The sequence below is a fragment of the Rhinolophus sinicus genome, linkage group LG13 (genome assembly GCF_036562045.2).
Source record: "Rhinolophus sinicus isolate RSC01 linkage group LG13, ASM3656204v1, whole genome shotgun sequence".
Taxonomy (NCBI): Eukaryota; Metazoa; Chordata; class Mammalia; order Chiroptera; family Rhinolophidae; genus Rhinolophus; species Rhinolophus sinicus.
Genome location: NC_133762.1, coordinates 38,190,245 through 38,207,813, shown reverse-complemented (window position 1 = coordinate 38,207,813; position 17,569 = coordinate 38,190,245). Strand labels below are relative to the sequence as shown.

The following is a 17,569-nucleotide window of genomic DNA, read 5'->3' as shown; positions in this document are numbered from 1 at the left end:
CCATCTATAAGCATATTATTGGTTCTCAACTATTTAAGGACAAATTGTTGACATTGTGTCCCTTTACCCTTCAATACTTTAGTATTTATTTCCTAAGAGCAAGGACATTCTCTTATCTATGTTTTTTTTTTTCCTTTGGATGATGAAACAAATGACCTTTAATCACAGAATTTTTGTTGTTTCTTTTATCAACACTGATTACCATCATGATTATAATGATTGTGATCTGTTACATTTTTAAGTAAATGCTATTGCACCTGTACGCAGAGGAAGATCTGAAATCTATCTAGAAACAAAAGTTCTCTTCCTAACCTTTCCTGTTCTCCACTGCCTTTGTATGTGTGTTTATCTAGTAACACCCTTATGTGTTTTCTTTTTTTTTAAACATCAAGAAGCAAAATCTTGGGGGTGTGGAAATAAAAGCAAAATCTTTTTTTTTTTTTAATTTATTTTTCAATTCCAGGAAAGCAAAATCTTTCATAAAAATATTTCTTTGGGGGCTGGACCCTTGTCTGCCCAAGTGGGTAATCCAGCATCCAAGTTTTCATTTGAATTCATTCAGTTTAAATCCCAGCAGTAATCCCATGAAGAATTCTCTTTCTATGGCTGAGGAAACTGAGGCTCAGAGAGACCAGGTGATTTATCAGATTCACGGGACCTTGGAAGCAGGCTTCACACCACAGTGCTCTGATGAAAAGTCCCTCTCCAAGACATGGTGCCAGTCCCTCTGAGAATGCATGCTTGGGGAGAGGGCATGGTGCTGGAGATGTATATGACATGTCCTACCACACAGACAGTAAAGTGAAAGAAGCCCTGGACAGAAAGTCAGGGGACTTGGGTGTCAGCACAGCCCATAATGTGACTCCACATTCACACGGCCAAGGCAGACCTACTAAGCTCCTCTCCAAATCCACATTCCTCCGCAAGGCTTCCTCATTCCACAAGCCTTCCTAAAGGTCAATGCACCTCCCTTTGCCCAGATGCTAAGGCTAAATCATCTTTGATGCCACTATTCCCTTTACCCCCGGAGCCACTTGGCTAAACCTCCACAATCTGTTCCAAATCCAGTCCCTTCTCTCAATCTCCTCTGCTCCCACTGTGATCCAGGCCACCATCCTGTCTTGCATATTAGATAGCAGCCTCCTCTCTATCTCCCTCCTCACTTCGGTCTGTTTTAAACATCTGAGTCAGATCATGGTCCAAAGGTGACATCCAAAATCCCCACCATGGCTTATTAGGTCCTACAAGGCCTCTCTCCCCCCTCACCCCCTGTTATTTCTCCCCTCCTCACTTCCTCTGCTCTGGCCATACTGGCCTCCTGGCTGTTCCTCCTACTTGCTAACCTGGATCCTGGCCTGAGTCAGACTGCATGAATCCAGTCTCTATTTTATCTTCTTCCCAGATTTATCCATACCTGACATTCTCTCATATGTTTATTTATATTTATTGCCTAACACACCTCAACCAGCATGTAGGCTTTGGACCTTCCTGTCTGAATTCCATAGCACATGCTCAGTTAAGGTCTGGCTGCATGGCTGACTTACTTTACACAAGTTCCTCTCTTCTTGTAGTCTCAGTCTACGTCATCTAAATGGGGCTCCCAATACCCCTTGCCCTGACTTCTCCTGGAGTGCCTCAAATAAGGTGTGAATATGACCAATGAACTTTGCAATCTGTGAAGTTCTGTGCCCTTGGGAGACGTCATGCCATTTTTCTTTTACCAGTTGTCCTGGCGTTCACCTACCTCTCCAAATGACAGGGCTGAGACTACTTTCTCATTCAGACTCTATTTTTACTTTCTAGAGTTACGTGATCATTCTACTGTCCCCAGAAATGGCTGTCATGCCCCAGAAAACCCAACCCTTTCGCATCTTAACTAGGCCTCCTAGGCATTCCTGGTGGTGCACAGACATCCTTTGTCACATGGCAGGTCTTAGCTAATGGATCAGAAAACAGAGGCCCAGAAGCCATCCCCATGGCCCTACCAACTCATATATGCTTTCTTTCCTCTAAAGACATACCTCAGATGGTGAGGAAAAGCCACAGGCCCTCTTGAGAGAGCCTCTTCTTCCTGTACCAACTGACTGGAACCCAGTTTTGGATGTTTGTGTCAGAGGCCAAGGAGTTCCTGTTGCTCATTCACATGTTCTCCTGGTTGCTGAGCCCATTTCACTTTTGTATCTCCTTAGCCTCTCTTCAGGTTCCTAGGTAGAACAAGATCCAGTAAGTTTAGAAGCGTTTGCAGCTTCCAGAGAATTTGCCATTTACTTATTTGCAAATACCTGGCAAGAGATGGAGGGAGAAAGCTGTGGTTTTACTCAGAGCTAGAGCCCAGTGAGGCAGGAAACCTGTGCTCATTCATTCATTCAACAAACTTGTATTGAATTCCTCCTGTAGGTACTGGAATACCGCTTGGCACAAGACAGACAGGTGTGGTTTCTGTCTGTGTGGAGTACAGTTTATAATGTGTGTAAGAAGAAAAAATACCCAAGAAAAAGATGTAAAGAAGGAATTCCGCAAAACTATTCAAATAGCTATAAGTGCTACAAAAGAGAATGAAATAAGATAGGAGTGATGGAGACGGGAGACTGTTCAAGGAGGTGGTCAGGAAAAGCCTCTCTTGTTCTCTTTGCGGAGAGAACTGAATGGTGAGAACCTGGCCAGGCAGAGATCTGGGCAAAGAATGTCCAGGAATGTGCTTGCTGTAGGAACAGCAAAGAGGTGAGGTTAGAGTGACCTGAGGAAGGGGAGAGGGTAGGAGATGTCTGGAAAGGCAGGCAAGAGCCAGCTATAGGTCTTGGAGGCCATCATGTCATCATTCGTCCTCCCATTTATTCAACACATATTTACTGAGCACTTACTGTGTGCTAAGACACACTGAGACCCTGCCTTCACAGTTTGATGTATGGAGAGAGACACATAATAAGCAGGTAAACAAACAAATACACAAGTATAAATACCAGGTACCGGTAAGATAAATATTAGGAAGTGCTGTTTTCTAACAGTTCAGTGCCCCTTTAAGGGTAGAAACAGTTGATACCCGCTAACAAGCGTGGGACGTCTCCTGATGGTGATGCCAGAAGTCCTGGAGAACCCAGGCAGCCAGGGACTTGACTGCTTTCCCTCCGCTCTCCCTTCCCCTCCGCTCCTCTCCCCTTAAGATGGCTGACAAAGGCTGGGCTCGGTGGGAGGAAGGGAGAGCTAGTCTAAGGGTCCAGAGCTGGGTGGCTGACTGGCGGGGGCTCTGCAGCGCCCAGGTGACCTTGCAGCTGGAGGTGTGGGTAAAGGGGAGACTCAGCTGCTGTGTGACTCCAGAGGGGACGCTTCCCTCTCTGAACCCCCGCATTCAGACCGTTGTGTCTGTGTTCAGGGTCGGGGCGGAGAGGGAAAGGGCCCCAGGAGGACTCTCTAGTGTCGAGGGACGTCTGCGACCTCCGCATTAGGGCGTGGTATCCCGGTGGGTGATTTAACAGGCCCAAGGCGACAAGAGGCGGCGCCTGTGGAGGAGGGGCGGAGGGGAGGCTCCGGAGTGATTTCAAATTTCCCTCGTCCCCTCCCCGCGCTCCCCCCGCGCCCGGGGCCGGGCTCTGAGTGGTTGCGGCGGGGGCGCCCCCGGGCGGGGGCGGGGCGAATGCCGGGACCCGGCTACAAGGGGACTCGGCACCGCCCCCTGCCCACCCTCTACCGCTGCCCAGTCCGGCTCGCGCCGATTCCTCGCAACAGCTGCCCCCGGGCCCCGCGGCCGCAACCCGCGTGGACGCTCCGAACGCCCGGGACCGACGCCACCGGCCCACTGGCAGGCAGACGAGCGGGCGGCCGCGCCCGGCCGGCAGCGCTGGGGTTAAGCGGCCCAAGTAAACGTAGTTCGGCGATCGGAGCCGGAGATTCGCGAGCGGAGCGCCCAGCACGGCCGCCCGCCGGCCTCCCGCCAGCCTGTCCGGACCCGCGGCTCGACCGCGGAGTCGCGCCCGAGCCAGGCTCTCGGCAGGTGAGCGCCCCGTGGTCCGGGGGAGGCTCGCCCGTCCGGGGGCTCTGGGGGCTGGTGGGGGAGGGGACAGCGGCGCGGTGCCGGGACTGCAAGGAGGGACCCTGTCCGGGGTACCTTCTGGGGAGGCGGCTCCCATCCGGCAGGAGACCAGGCGTGCTGCTAGTGGAGGAGAGGTCCCCTGACCCTACTTGGGGGAAGCCGGCAAGAAGGATAAAATGGGGCGGGGGACGGGGGGCATATGTCTTGCAGGGACACTAGTGGAAGGGCTATTCTTGCTGTAGTCCAAGACCCCGAGGAGGAGAGAGAGGAGAGTTTCCTTCCCAGAGAGGAAGACCCGGCGGCATTCCTGGGGTCTAGAGTCGACAGCTGGAGGTGTCCCTCTGGAGAGAAGGGGAGGGGGTATCCTTACCTGGTTTTGGCTTGAGAGGGAGCCTCCTTGGGGAGGGAGGCAGGATGGAAGAGGGTTCAGCCACGGAGGTGGGCGTCCGTCCCTTTCGACTTGGACCTGGGGGGTTACCTGAAAGAACTTTATTTTTTTCTTCCCAGGGATAGAAAAGAACTAGTGGGTGTGGGTGCGGGCGAGCAGGTGGGCTGGGGTGCGTGCGCGTGTTGGAGGCTTGAGCCAGAAGGGCAGGCTCCCGGAGTCCTGGCTAGCTAGATGAGCCACCGAGGGCGAGGCGCAGTGGGGCTGCCAGGATGCCCTCGGGAGGGGCTGCCCTCTCCCAGTGCACACCTGGCCGGGAGGAGCCGGCTCGGGGGCGGCGCCTCCCTGCCCCGCCACTCTGCCTGCCCTGGGGCTTACTTTCCATTTTTCCTCTCTTCCGGGGAGAGGCTGGTCCCACTTTCCAAACTCACAAGCTGAGTCCTCAACTTTAAAAATTTACAAGCTAGCTCCACCTGCTAGAAGACAAGCTTCCTTGCCCCGTGATTGTTTGGCAAGGGAGGGTGGGTGTTGAGTCCCACTTCACAGGGGAGAAAGTGGAAGATAGCGGGCGGACTTATCAAGTTAGCAACAAGGAGCTGCTCGTGGGCCCAGCTTTTCCTGCTGGAGTCACTCACCTGTGGCAGGGAAGGGCTGCAGGAGTTCTGGGCCCAGCCCCAGACCTTTGCTTCCAAACTGCCTTTTTCTCTTACCCCCTGGGGTGGGCCATTGTGCTTCCCCCATCCTTCCCTTTCCCCATCCCCCTAAGCTGAGAGGTGCATGCATTAAACAGAATTAAAGACAATATAAACTTTGAACCTCCTCCTGATTTCTGGATGCTGTGGGTTTTGGCCAACTGGTGGCAATTGTTTTTGGGAGGCAGATCCCTGCTGGGACCCTCACTTAAAGGGCCCAGGGGGCTGACCTGCCTCTGCCCTCCAGGTGGCCTACTGTTGCTTCTTGGGTGGAGGTCATTGGAATCTCCAGGTGCAGACTTGATTTTTCCAGAGTTGAGATAATGGTGCTTACTTGATAGGGATTGCATACAGTAATCCCTCAAAAAAATTTTTGCCACTGTTGGCATCCTTATCTAGTACTTGGACTAAGCAGGATGCCTTTTTTAGGTGGATGCTGGCTCTTTGGCCTGCGTTTAAATCTGTTCCAGTAAGTCCATTTTCCTTCTGTCTTAGTTATTACATCTGTGAAATGGGAACAATCCTAATAACCTCAGATTGTTTATGCATGATTTAACCTCTAACCCTCGATGTTTCTCAGATATCTGATGGGTGTGATAGCCCCTACCACATAAACATTAGGACTCAAGGTCTCGTGCTTGGCACAACAGGTGGTAAAGGTTGACATCTGTGTTAATTAATAGTCTCTCTTGTTAGGGTAGCCACTAATAAGATTTGGGGATGAAGGGAGGCACCCCTGATGGCTCCTCCTTTCCTGCCTTCCTCCACCTCCGTACTATTGCTCTCTCAGCTATGAAAGCTTTCCCAAATCATTGTCCTCAATTTGGGAGTTGGCAGGAAGGAGCGCCTTTGTTCCTTTTCGAAAAGAGCCATAGTTTTCCTTTAAGAGTTGGGGCCATATTTACACCCCCCCCCCCCCCCCCCCAGCTTGTGGCCTATCTTGAATCGGTAACTTCAGAGCTAAGCAAGATCCTTTACCTTTCCCCTTTGGGGTGGAGAGGCCTGAGACAAAGGGGCCAGGGCTGGGGCTAGCTGCATCCTGCTCCTTAAAGCCATAGGCAGAACCCCCACCCCCTTGCAAATGTTGGAAGGAGTGGGGGAAGAGTATCTGGGAGCTGCAGGGGGCAAAGGGGAGGAGCTAAGAGGTTGGGCTGGGGGAGTTTGCTTCCCTTTCTTCTCCAGCCACGTGGGGCCTATGACCCAGAAGTGCCTGTCGCCCCTCGTTATTGCAGGGACCTGCTTCCTATGAGGGGTTTGGGCAAGTTCTCCCATGCAAATTCTCCTGCAGGGAAAACTTACCTTGGGATTGATTCCTTTATCTCAGACCAGTTCTGCTGCCAGCTGTCCTGCCTCCAGGCTCAGACACCTTTTCCAATTTCATATGAGCTGGTCCTTGCTAAATCTGAAACTCCTGGATCTTACCCCATGGCAAATGCCTCCCTCATCCCCAGCCCTTGATTGGTACAGGACCTCAACTCAGGCATACCCTTGTGTTGAGTGAGTTTTTTAAAAATCATGAATTTAGGGTGATTTTCAGTTTCTTGGACCAGGGCTGGCGGAGTGCAGAATTCCTTATTTTCTTTGCAGACCACCCTCTTTGTAAAGCGATGAATGGACTTGTCTCTTCTTGTGGGGGGCTGATGTTCTCACTGAGCCCCTTTTACAGCTGATGGAACTGAGATTCTGGGAGATCCAGTCACTTCTGCACCTTGGTGGTTAGTGCTTTTCAGAAGACTTTCACATCTGCCACTATCTCAGGACAGTTTGTCTCTCCAGCCGGAAAAATGCCCAGTGCAGGTGTTCTGATGTTGCTGGTCATGGCTGGAGGAAGTGGCCTGGTAAATGCAGAGGGGTCCTGCACTTTGGGCTGCTACATCCTGCTCTTTAAAGCCATAGGCAGAACCCCCCCCCATGCCTTGAGTTTCTTGTTCCCATCTGTGAAATGGGTGCAAGTATACACCTACCCAGTAGAATTGCTAGGATTAAATGGACTCCAATGACCTTTTAGCTTAGCAAGACTTAGTTGCACATTCACAATAAGTTAGGTGGGGTCCTACATATTATAAGAGGTGTGTTATTTGTTGGGTCATGTTATTCGTCTGAGGCAATAGACTAAAGGTGCCTGAGCTTTGGAATCAAATTTGGATTTATATTCCTATTCACTCCATTTCTAAGCTGGTGACCTGAGCCTCAGTTTTTCCATTTGTAAAATAGGGGTGCATTGTTGACCAATCCCCAGGGATGTTGAAGTTTAAATCAATTGAGTTGCTATGCGTTAAAAAAAACATACATACTGAGGGTTCAATAAATATTGCGTGTTATGTGGCAAACACTCAAATATTGGCAAGTGGTTATGATTTACTTTGGAGAGAAATGCATCCTGGTTAGCATTCCAGAGTTTTTTTTTTCTAGGGAATAAGCAAAGGAGGAGGACCTGCTTTGTGTAGGGAATTGGAATATTTAAAAAAATAAAAATGACATTTACTATGTTTGCTACAAATGAAAATCAAATTTACCATCTTCAGTTGCCAAGAAGAAACTAGTCATCACCTGTAATCTCACAGCCCCAAGGCAATCCATGGTTTGCTCTCATTTTGGGGCCTCTCAATTTCTTTTAGGAATGGAGAAAAATGTTGACAGGACCAGGAGCCCTACCTGAGCGAAGGGACGAGAACCCAAGGAAAGGGCAGAGCGGTGAAGTCTTTAGAGGGCACCACTATGGTCACCTTGGGGTTGGATTCACAAGCAGATGGAGGACAGTTTTTGAGGGAGTAGTGGGAAGAGATTCTTTGGAATTTGCAACTGCTGGTGTCTGCTGTGATTCTTTGACCAGTTTGCCTCAGTTGCCTAAATCGATGTCCGTAGAGATTTTCATTCTTTCAGTGTGGTCTATGGCCTCTGCCCTCTTGCAACCCCCTGCCTGTCCAGCTTCTCCCCCACCCTCCACTTCCCCACTCCTCTGCTATTTAGTTTTGCGACTCAGAAATCAAACTTAAATTTTCCAGACAATGGCCTTTTACAGTTTGAACTTTGTGGGAGAGCGGTAGCTATTGAAAAGATGAGCAGGAAAGTCGAAATGCACTTCCAAAAATGACTGAGAGTGGATGGGTGGGAGAGAGAAAAACAGTTGTCAGTGGGAAAAGATTCTTAACTAATGTATTTCCTTTTGGGGACAGATTGATGCTGACCAGGTATGTGGGAAGGAATGCAGGGGGAGGAGAGCCCAACTTGGGTGGGGGCTCCTATCCTAAGCTCAAGGGAATAAATTTCCTTGGATCATCACCTTCTGTTTTTTTCCTGCTCTCGTTCTATAACTCTTATTAATCAGATGTTGAGTCTCCTGGTCTGGTAGAATTTCCTTTGACCATTTTGTCCTTAATGGTCTGTTTTCTGGGTGATATGCTCGGCTTCCAACTGTATATTTGAGCTAATGTCTTTTGTGTTTTGAAGAGTTCTTGTCTTACAAATTCCATTTGTAATGGTGTCTTCCTCTTGTTTTTATCTCCGTGAGACTATTAATTCTAGTGTTTAGTGCTCCCTCCAATATTTATTTCTGAATATAGTTGTTTTACTGTTTTCATTTTTAATACTTAAGTTTTGAACTTTTATCTCCATATTTAAGAGGAGGGACCAAAATTGTTTGTGGGACTTGAAAACTGAAGCATTTCTTTGTGGGACAGTGACTTGAACTTGTCTTTGGGTTTCCCCAAATCAGAAGGAAATTCTCTGCTATTGGGTGTGTGTTATTCCCCAGAGCAGAGGAATATTCCAGTGCCCTGCCCGGGAGGTACAAGCTGCAAGGAAGGGGTACTGGGAAGTCTCAGTGTGTCATCAGTCCCTCCCCTCTGTCAGATTTCCTGTGTTGTAGGCTGGGTAGAGGAGGAGTGGTTGCCTCTAGAACAAGCTGAGGAAGGGGACCTGGGGGGTACCTAACTATTTCTCTTCCATCCCTCCCTGCAGCCCCACCTTCTGAGGTTAATTGGGCCTCTTCCTAAGCAGCATTTGTTTCCAGTTGTATTTGCTTCCTGTTGTAAGTGGACATGCTTGGGCCACTACTGGGGCTAGAACCCAGGATTCCACTGGACTCCAGCTCCTGGAGAAAGAAGGGATAATGCCTCTTGCTCCGTGTTCCCAGCAGTCAACACAGTGCTGGGTCCCTGGCATCCTGGCTCCGTGACTATGTGCTGTATCGTGACTAAAGCAGCCAAAGTGGGTGTTGCTCTGCCTGAGTGTCCTGTAGCTGCAGCATTGGAACCCACAGGAGACACTGTGAGCAGAAGGAAACCATCTCACCTGGGATGTGGTGAGAAATGGAGTGTTAACTAGGCTGGATGCCTGAACAGACACGTGCTGTTGGCAGAGATTTCCTGGGTTGTCCTGGGTTACACGGGAGGCTGTGTGCAACTGGGTGATAGGATTTTGAAAATTCTGAGCAAATGTGCATAGAGAGGTGTGGGTGAAATCTTGAGCTCTTGGCAAAAGGGTATCTAGTACAAGAGCTGTGATAATAACCAACCTTACTACTATTTTAGCTGTCTCCCAGCTTTGTTTCCCTACCACCCTCTCTTAACCCAGCTGGCTGCTCCATGAGGGCAGGGGGCAGTCTAGCCATTGTCTGCCTTTGATTCTGTGCTGAGCATGGTCCCTAAAGCCCAGCAGAAACTCCTTTCTGATGAATGGGTAAGGGTGGCCTTTCCCAGTGTCCTCATCTGCCCTAGGATATTATGTATTGAGTTGTAAGCACAGTACAGACTAATTGCTCAATGTTACATATGATTGTCACCCTTACCTAAGGCCACACTAGCAAGGCGTGGAATCTGGATTGAAATGCTGTTACATTTCTTTGAGACCTTTGTCTCCACCTGGCTTGGACCCACAGAACTGGCAGAATGCACAGATATGTTGGGTTAAGATGCTCTGGAGTACCTCCCTATGCCTGCTGCTTTGCTGCAGGCCTCCTGCACCACAGTTGAGATGGGCAGACCGGAAACACTACCACCAGGTAACTGGCCAGTTGTGTTTTTTTTTTTCAACTGGGGAACAGTTTTTTTTTCCAGGACCCATCAGCTCCAAGTCAAGTCGTTGTCCTTCAGTCTAGTTGTGGAGGGCGCAGCTCACTGGCTCTTAGGGGAATCGAACCAGCAACCCTGTTGTTAAGAGCTCGCGCTCTAACCAACTGAGCATCTGGCCACTCTGGGAACTGGCCAGTTTTTTAAAAAAGTGGTTTATGTGCAATATCGTGGGCTTTTTAAAAAGCCAATTGCCGTATGTAATTCCCTTTATTTTTAACCTCTCATAATTACACATATTTTTTTCTTGTGCTGAGAACTTTTGAGTTCTACTCCCTTAACAACTTTTCAAGTATGCAATACAGTTTTATTAACTATAGTCACCATGCTGTACATTACCTCACCAGGATTTATTTATCTTACAACTGGAAGTTTATACCTTTTGCCCACCTTCACCCATTTCCCTCACCCCCACCTCCTAGTTTTCCTTTGTATTGTGAAAATTTTGTCATTTTTAAAAATAACTAATACACAAGGACTTATTCTGATTATGGTAGAGATTATCTGTAAGTCCTCCCATATTGAAACAACTAGAAATGCTGTCTAAATTTGTGTGCAGAGCTAAGCTCCATAGAAAAGAAATCTACAGGCCAGAAGAGGGAACTAGAAATAAGAAAACACAAACTCAGGGATGTTGAAGACTTTTACGGGAAAATTGACGAACCTTTCAATAAGGTTGACAGGCTTGCCCTAGCAGGCATGCGCACTTATTATAAAGCTATGATGATTGAAAGCGTTGGCAAGGGATAAATAACAGGAAAAGTGAGCCCAGAAACATCCTTTGTATATAGAGGAACTTTATAAAAGGTGGAGTTGGGACATAATATTATAGGTACCTCGCTTTCCTTGTAGGGAAAAATGAGATTTCTGCCCCATACCATATACAAATAATTTTAGGTCGACTAAAGTTGAATTGCTATTATCAAAGGAAGAAATGTTTCTTGGAGAGTAGTGTTTTTAAGTCTGCTTTCTGATTGTAAAAATAACATGGACATACGGTGGTCGATTCCCCCAGAAGCTACCTTCCTGAGCGACCTGACTTTACAGGTAGAGAAAAAATGCTGGAGGAACATAGCTTAATGCATATGCTACCAAATTAACAAATGGGATAGTATTCTACAGAGTTTTTCCACTTTTCATGGCTTCGTCTGACAATAGTCACCTCATTCTTGTCCTCTCAGTAATGTGCCGCAGTTTAGCTGCCTGTCATTTGGCCAGTCTCCTGTTGATGGTCATTTGTTGCAGCTTTTGCTATGACTAATGGGATAGCAGTGACTATCCTTGCACCTACGTCTTGATGAGAGCTTTGGGTTGGGTCTATTCCTAGCAGTAGAATCTTGTGTAACAGGATATGGACACTTGGCATTTTAGATGGTATTATCAGATTGCCATCTTAAAGGCTTAATCTTCACTGTCTACAGACAAGATTTAAGACATTGGCTGTAACAATTGGTGCAGCTCACAGTGACGGGCAGAGCCAAGGCAGTAGCTTTTCAGAATATTGGTCTCATTTCTTCTCTTACCTCCTTGGGAGAAGGCAGAGGGCTCTTTGGCTCTGGTTTTGCCAACAGGCACACGGCCACAGGAGTGGGTATGGCAGCTCCCAGAATCCGCCTCCTTATGCTGTCCCACCCATCAGTCTCTGCGTTACTCTTGGCTTTGCTCTTCACTTACCCTTCCAAGGGTTTCCCAAATAAATTATAGGGGAAGCAGGCTGGTTGCTTGCATTTTATTTATATAGGGTAGAAAGTCTGACTCTAAACTCCAGTTTAAGTTGCCATATCTGTTCAGGTCTTGATGTATGTTCCTAGCTTTTTTTCCCTGTGAACTATCTAAAAGGTAATGGTTTATAACTTTATCCCAGCCCATTGACAAACATCTAGGTGTGTTAGTGTTTTGCTATTATGAGCAGTGCTGCAAGGAATATCTTCATAGCCAACTTTCTACACTTGTCTACTTTGACCCCCTACTGGGATCAATTCTTTTGATAATTCTGACAAATGTGCCAAGGCTCAGCCTTTACTGTACGAAGACAGTGAGTGGTACATGTAGCCGTGACCTAGAGGCACGGAGGATTTCTCAAACGCCCTTTGAATCATTGGGGAAGAAGAGATGCTTTGCTTTGTGTGAGGCATAGCTCGGAAGACAGCACACGAGAATGTATAATTTCCACGTCTCAGGGTTTTGCCATCTATTTGGATCCTTAGTAGCACTACCCACCCAGGGAAGTAGGTGGAGTCACTTCATTTCACAGATGATAAAACTGGAGTTTGAGAAAAACATTGAGGGCTTTTGCTTTCCTGTGAATCTGATCTTTTCTGGAATTTAGTAGAGATTCCTTATCAGGCAAAGGCAATGAATGACCTGGCACCTTGTGCACTGCTACCAGCCGGGAGGTCAGCCCCTTTCTGGTCCCCTTGTGGCTTTTGTACATATCGTCCCCATTGCCTGGTGCCTGCCTCCCCACCTCTCCACTCAATCTGGGTGAAGTGTCCCTTCCTGGGCTTATAACTATATTTACCACATTATTTTAAAGCTGTCTCTAAGGTCTGTCTCCGGGATGAGGCCTAAAACTTCATTCACTTAGTTGCTGTGTGAATCCCGGCAGGGGGTCTGCTGATCTGCTTCCTCCGGGCTTCAGTTTACTCATCTGCAAAATGCGGGGATATCATGAGTAGTTTTTTTTTTGTGTGTGTGTGTGTGAGGTACCAAGTAATAGCTCCATCTCAGCTGTTCTTTTGGAATCTTGGACAGTGGGAACAGCTAAGAAAGACTTGAGCTGTTCCAGGAGAGGATTCAGAAGTATAGATTTCCTTTCCACAGGCTGTGGAGAAGGCATTTTTATAGGGGAGATGGAAATATCTTTCAACCTCCCTTTTTATTTCACTGAATCTCTAAGCCCTGGGGGACTCACAGTGGGGCAGGGATGCCCAAGTGGCCCCCTCCACCTACTTCCCCATCATGCCCTCCACACCCCCTTCCTGCATTGTGAGCTTAATTAACGCAATTAACATTTACAAGGTGCTGTGAAATAGCTCTGGTGCTGGTGCCAGCCTGGAGGAAATGAATGACATCACTTCTCAGCTTTATGGCTGGATTCAGGGGAGTTCCTGGGCCTCCTCCCTGAGTCTAATTGGTGGTGCCACCCACCCTTCTGTCTGCCACATTGCATTTGGACACGTCTGACCTGCTTCAGTCTAGACACAAGCACCCTGCACTAATGAGTCAAGGCCTTGCAGGGAGAACTTAAGGGTAAGCCCACCCCACGATGCTGCCTACCCCTAAATCATATATTGGACCCCCCTCCCCCATCAGGAGGTTAGATCACCACCTTCTGTGAAAGTGAACCTAGCTGATGTGTCATGTCCCTTAGCCAAAAAAACTCCTGTAGCCTCTGGGATGGAGGATTCATTGTTAGAACTTTATAACTCGCGTCAGCCTGGTCTCGTGCACAGCAGTTACAGGCACGTGCCCTGGACTGCCTGAGCGGGAGTCTTGGTGCTGCCACTATTTACGTGACTTAATTCATCTGAGCCTGTTTATAGCAGATTGATAACAGGACCTGCTTCAGGATGGGATAGGGGTTAAGAGATGTTTGTACTGCCTTTAGCTCACAGTACAGTGGAGTGGCAAGGAGCAGTCCATAGGAAAGTCCTCTTTCAGGGCGGTTAACCCTGCCAGTTTATCCTGCAGCACTGCAATGATCACACTGTAGAGCACAGTTGGCTTGTGTTGGGGGCCACATTATCCAGGAAATGCCAGTCTTGAATCACTAGAAGCCAAACTGAGATATGTAGGACGAGGTGAGGGAGATTTGTATTTACCATTACACACCAATCTCTGGTGCTAATTTCTTCCCGTTGCCAAGAGTATGGAATTAAATTTGTGTGTCCTTATTTAACTTCTCTGAACTCGCACTTCAGGTCACATTGATCAAGTAGGCATTATGTTGCTTAACCTAGCTATGCCTCGGTTTGCCCATCTGTAAAATAGAGATAATAGTATGTACCACATTTAAGGATTAAATGAGTTAACACAGGTAAAGCACAGAAGAGTGCCTGGCCTATAGTAGTAAACACTGAAAAAAATTATCCGGTTAGAGGATTTATGTATTTACTTGGGAAGGGCCAGATTGTTACTTCCTGAAGCAGAGGCCTATGAGAGAAGCCTTCCTGGCTTTTGAGATGTGGTGTTTGAAGTCTGAGTAATAAGGAGGCATGTGGTAGGGAGAGGGGAGGGCTTCCAGACTGAGGGAAAAGCAGAGGTACACACCTGAAGGCTGGCTTTGTCTCTGTAGAATGTGGATGAGGAAGAGGAGCTGAGCTGGGCATCTTTCAGTCACGGGTGCGGGTTCTGGATGCTGGTGTGTGCTGTGGCAGTAAGGCAGCCAGGATAGTCAATGTCATCGCAAACCCAGAGATGAAAACTACAGAGGAAATTCTTTTATGAAATCACATTGAGTTTTGCAAATGGGAAGAGTATTTTACCTGCCCAGTTCACCCCAGGGCACCCAGGTAGCTGGTGACACTTAATAGTTGGTTGGCTGTCTTCCTTGAATCTTTCTCCAGGGTCCATGAGTCTGGTTCTGGGGGCAGGAGAGTTTTCCTGAGCATTGAGATCTGGCTTTGGGAAGGTGCTGTTCACATGTCCCTCGGGGAGGCTGGTGGCACAAGTTGGCACTGCTAAGACTCTGTGGGAAGGCCCAAGTAGTTAATCATTGTTGGTTCTGGGCTGCAGGTTCTACCTGGGACTGTCTAGTTGATTGACCCAGTTAGGGGCTGTTAGAGGGAACCCTGGGTCCCCCAGATAAGAGAAAGTCATGCCCTTTCATTCAGCATCTGATGTACTGCCAGCTCCTGACTAGAAACCCTGTCTACCCCTTTTTCCTCCCCAGAGCTCCGCATGGACCTTCCTGGTGTCTTGTACCCCGTGGCCCAGCCTCCCATCTCCTGCCAGGCCACCCAGGTTACTTAGTTCACTGGTTTGGCCTGGAACAAAATGCAGGAAATTAATTATTACTTTGAACTACACTCCAGCAGTTTTTCTGGGATTCTGGCTGCTTGGCCTCACAGGAACTGGCCCATAGGTCAGTTCTTCCAGGTCAGGGCTTAGGAGTGAAAGGGGCTAAGAAGTAGCTCATCAGGCTGGGCCACGCACTCCTTTGCCCTGGGGCTGGTGAGATTCCTTAACAGTGTGTTGAGAGAAAATAGACCAGGAACTGGGAACCGCACACCCCGGATCCCATGGGGTAAATACCACATTGTGCTATGTGTCAGCGTATACGTTTATGACCAGGAAAGTGCTTCTTTAACTTGCATATTAATGACTCAGGGATCTTGTGAAAATGTCTATCCTGATTTAGTAAGTCTAGGATGGTGCCTGAGATTCTTTAGTTCTAATCAGCTGCCAGGTGATTCCAAGGGTGCTGGCCCTTGGGCCATATCTGGAATAGCAGAGATCTAGTTGCCCTACTCCCACGCCTGGGGGATGGAATTGGGACCCCCCCCACGTGACATTGGAAATCCGCCTGGGGGCGCTGCAGGCCCCTTAGGACTGAGTCCCACACCGCCCCCTGGTGGACATGGCACCAGCATCACCACTGCAACCCTGGAGCCAGATGATGCTTCTAGAAGGTACCCTGTGAGGTTAGCGTGGGTCATCTGGCAGTGTGGGTCGTCTGGCACTGTGTGGTAAGTACCTAGATGCTATAACTTCTAGAAGCTACCCTGGGCAGCTAGTATGGGTCATCTGGCAGTGTGGGTCATCTGGCACTGCGTGGTGAGGCCCTGAGACGTGACGCAGAGGCCTGGAGTTTGGTAGCCATGTGCTGGGTAACCTTTTCCCAAGCAGAGTTCCAGCCATCGGTGTGGCACCAAATACCTCTGGAGCTGTTTGGGGGAAACTAAGAAATAGGAGTCTGGGGGCCTCACACTGTACGTAGGCTGTAATTTTGCCTTAGCCCCACCTCTTAGATGGGAGTTTTGGCCTTGAACACTAGCCACATATGTGTGTCAGTTTTCCTTTTCTATCAGATGGTCCTACAATGACATTAGGAATAAGTGAGAAAGGTGAAGTTTCTTGCAGACAACAAATGTTGCAGGCAGTGGGCCAGGTTAAAGTTCACACAGCTCTTGAACCCATGGGTGAAGACCTGACCTAAGCTGGTCTTAGCTAAATAGCCTAGTGATGATGCAGTTACCAGGAGGGGCAGCAGTGGGGAGACAAAGGCGTAGAGTGGGGTGAGGCTGGAGCAGATGGGGAGCATGCCCCTTATTAACTGCCCCAGTCCTTTGCCTGTGCTTCCTCCATCCCTTCCCTTCTTGGGAACTTGGAACTCTGAGCCCCAGCTGGTGAGGGAGGAGGGGAGTGAGCGACAATCCAGCAGACCAATGGGCCCCTGAGGTTGGGGTGAGGCGGGGCTTGTGCTGCCATGGAGAAGAGAGAAGCTGTTCTGTGGGGGAGGAGGGGGCTGTGGGAAGAGGACCTGGAGATTGAGGGGAAGGGAGAGAGCAAACAAAGGGGTCAGGAGGGAAAATAATGCACTGGCTTCCTGAGGCCCTGCGGAGGCTGGACAGGGAGAGGGGGCCAGGGGCAGAGGGGACCAAGGCTGGCGGCAGGCAGGCCGGGGCAGGCGGGTCCTAAATGGCATTGTTTGAAGTGGCCGGCTAATTGCACAGAGCAGCCTGAGCCTCAGACCACAGCCCAGCCCCCCTCCTCTGTCCTGGGTGCTGGCATCTGAGCCTTCAGGCCGCCTGGCCACATGGAACCAAGTCCTGAGCCTCGGAGTTTGGTGAGGGGGCAGGTTATGGGGGGCAGCCTGGGTGGGGTCTTTGGGCAGGAGTATCACCTTGAGAATATGTCCTGGGACCTCTCTTGGCCTGAGGACGTAAAACCATTGGTCGGAAGTTTAGGGGTGTGCTGTCCCCTTCGAGCCTTTGCTTCCCTGATAACCTATCCATTCTGGTCCCTCCTGCAGGAAACAATGAAGGGAGACACCAGACAACTCAACAGAGAGGAGGACGCCAGCGGGAGGGAAGACTCCATCATCACCAATGGGGGCTGCAGTGACCAGTCTTCTGACTCCAAGGATGCGCCCTCACCCCCGATCCTGGAGGCTGTCAGCACCCCCGAGATCAGAGGTGGCCGGGCCTGTGGGGGCGAGGGGTGGGGCAGGCACTGCGGACCACAGCTGGGACATGGGCCATGAGACTCCCTCCCAAGTAGGCTGCAGGCAGGTTGTGGGGAGAGGGTGTGGTCCCTGATAACCTCCACTACACCCTCCAGGGAAGGGAAGAGGATGTAGGCAGAGCTAAGCCCATTTCTCTTCCCTGCCACAGGCCCTAACCTCCCTTCTCTCACCTCAGCTGGGACTCTGAGGAAGTGACACCAAGCTGAT

General features: G+C 49.2%; 1 protein-coding gene across 7 annotated transcripts in view; it reads left to right on the top strand.

Moving 5' to 3' along the window:
* Positions 1–3,576: 3,576 nt before the first annotated feature.
* DNMT3B (DNA methyltransferase 3 beta) overlaps positions 3,577–17,569 on the top strand; it is a 38,831-nt gene continuing 24,838 nt past the window's right edge. For 2 of the 7 annotated variants that reach the window (XM_074317491.1, XM_019748535.2), the window contains exons 1-2: positions 3,597–3,988; positions 17,150–17,312. In XM_074317491.1, the coding sequence (XP_074173592.1) occupies positions 3,632–3,988; positions 17,150–17,312 (520 nt within the window). In that variant the 5' untranslated portion in view covers positions 3,597–3,631. Of the gene's footprint in view, positions 3,989–16,732; positions 16,964–17,149; positions 17,313–17,569 lie in introns of those variants that run through there. The other 5 variants (XM_019748534.2, XM_074317490.1, XM_074317492.1 and 2 more) reach the window with 5 other exon arrangements.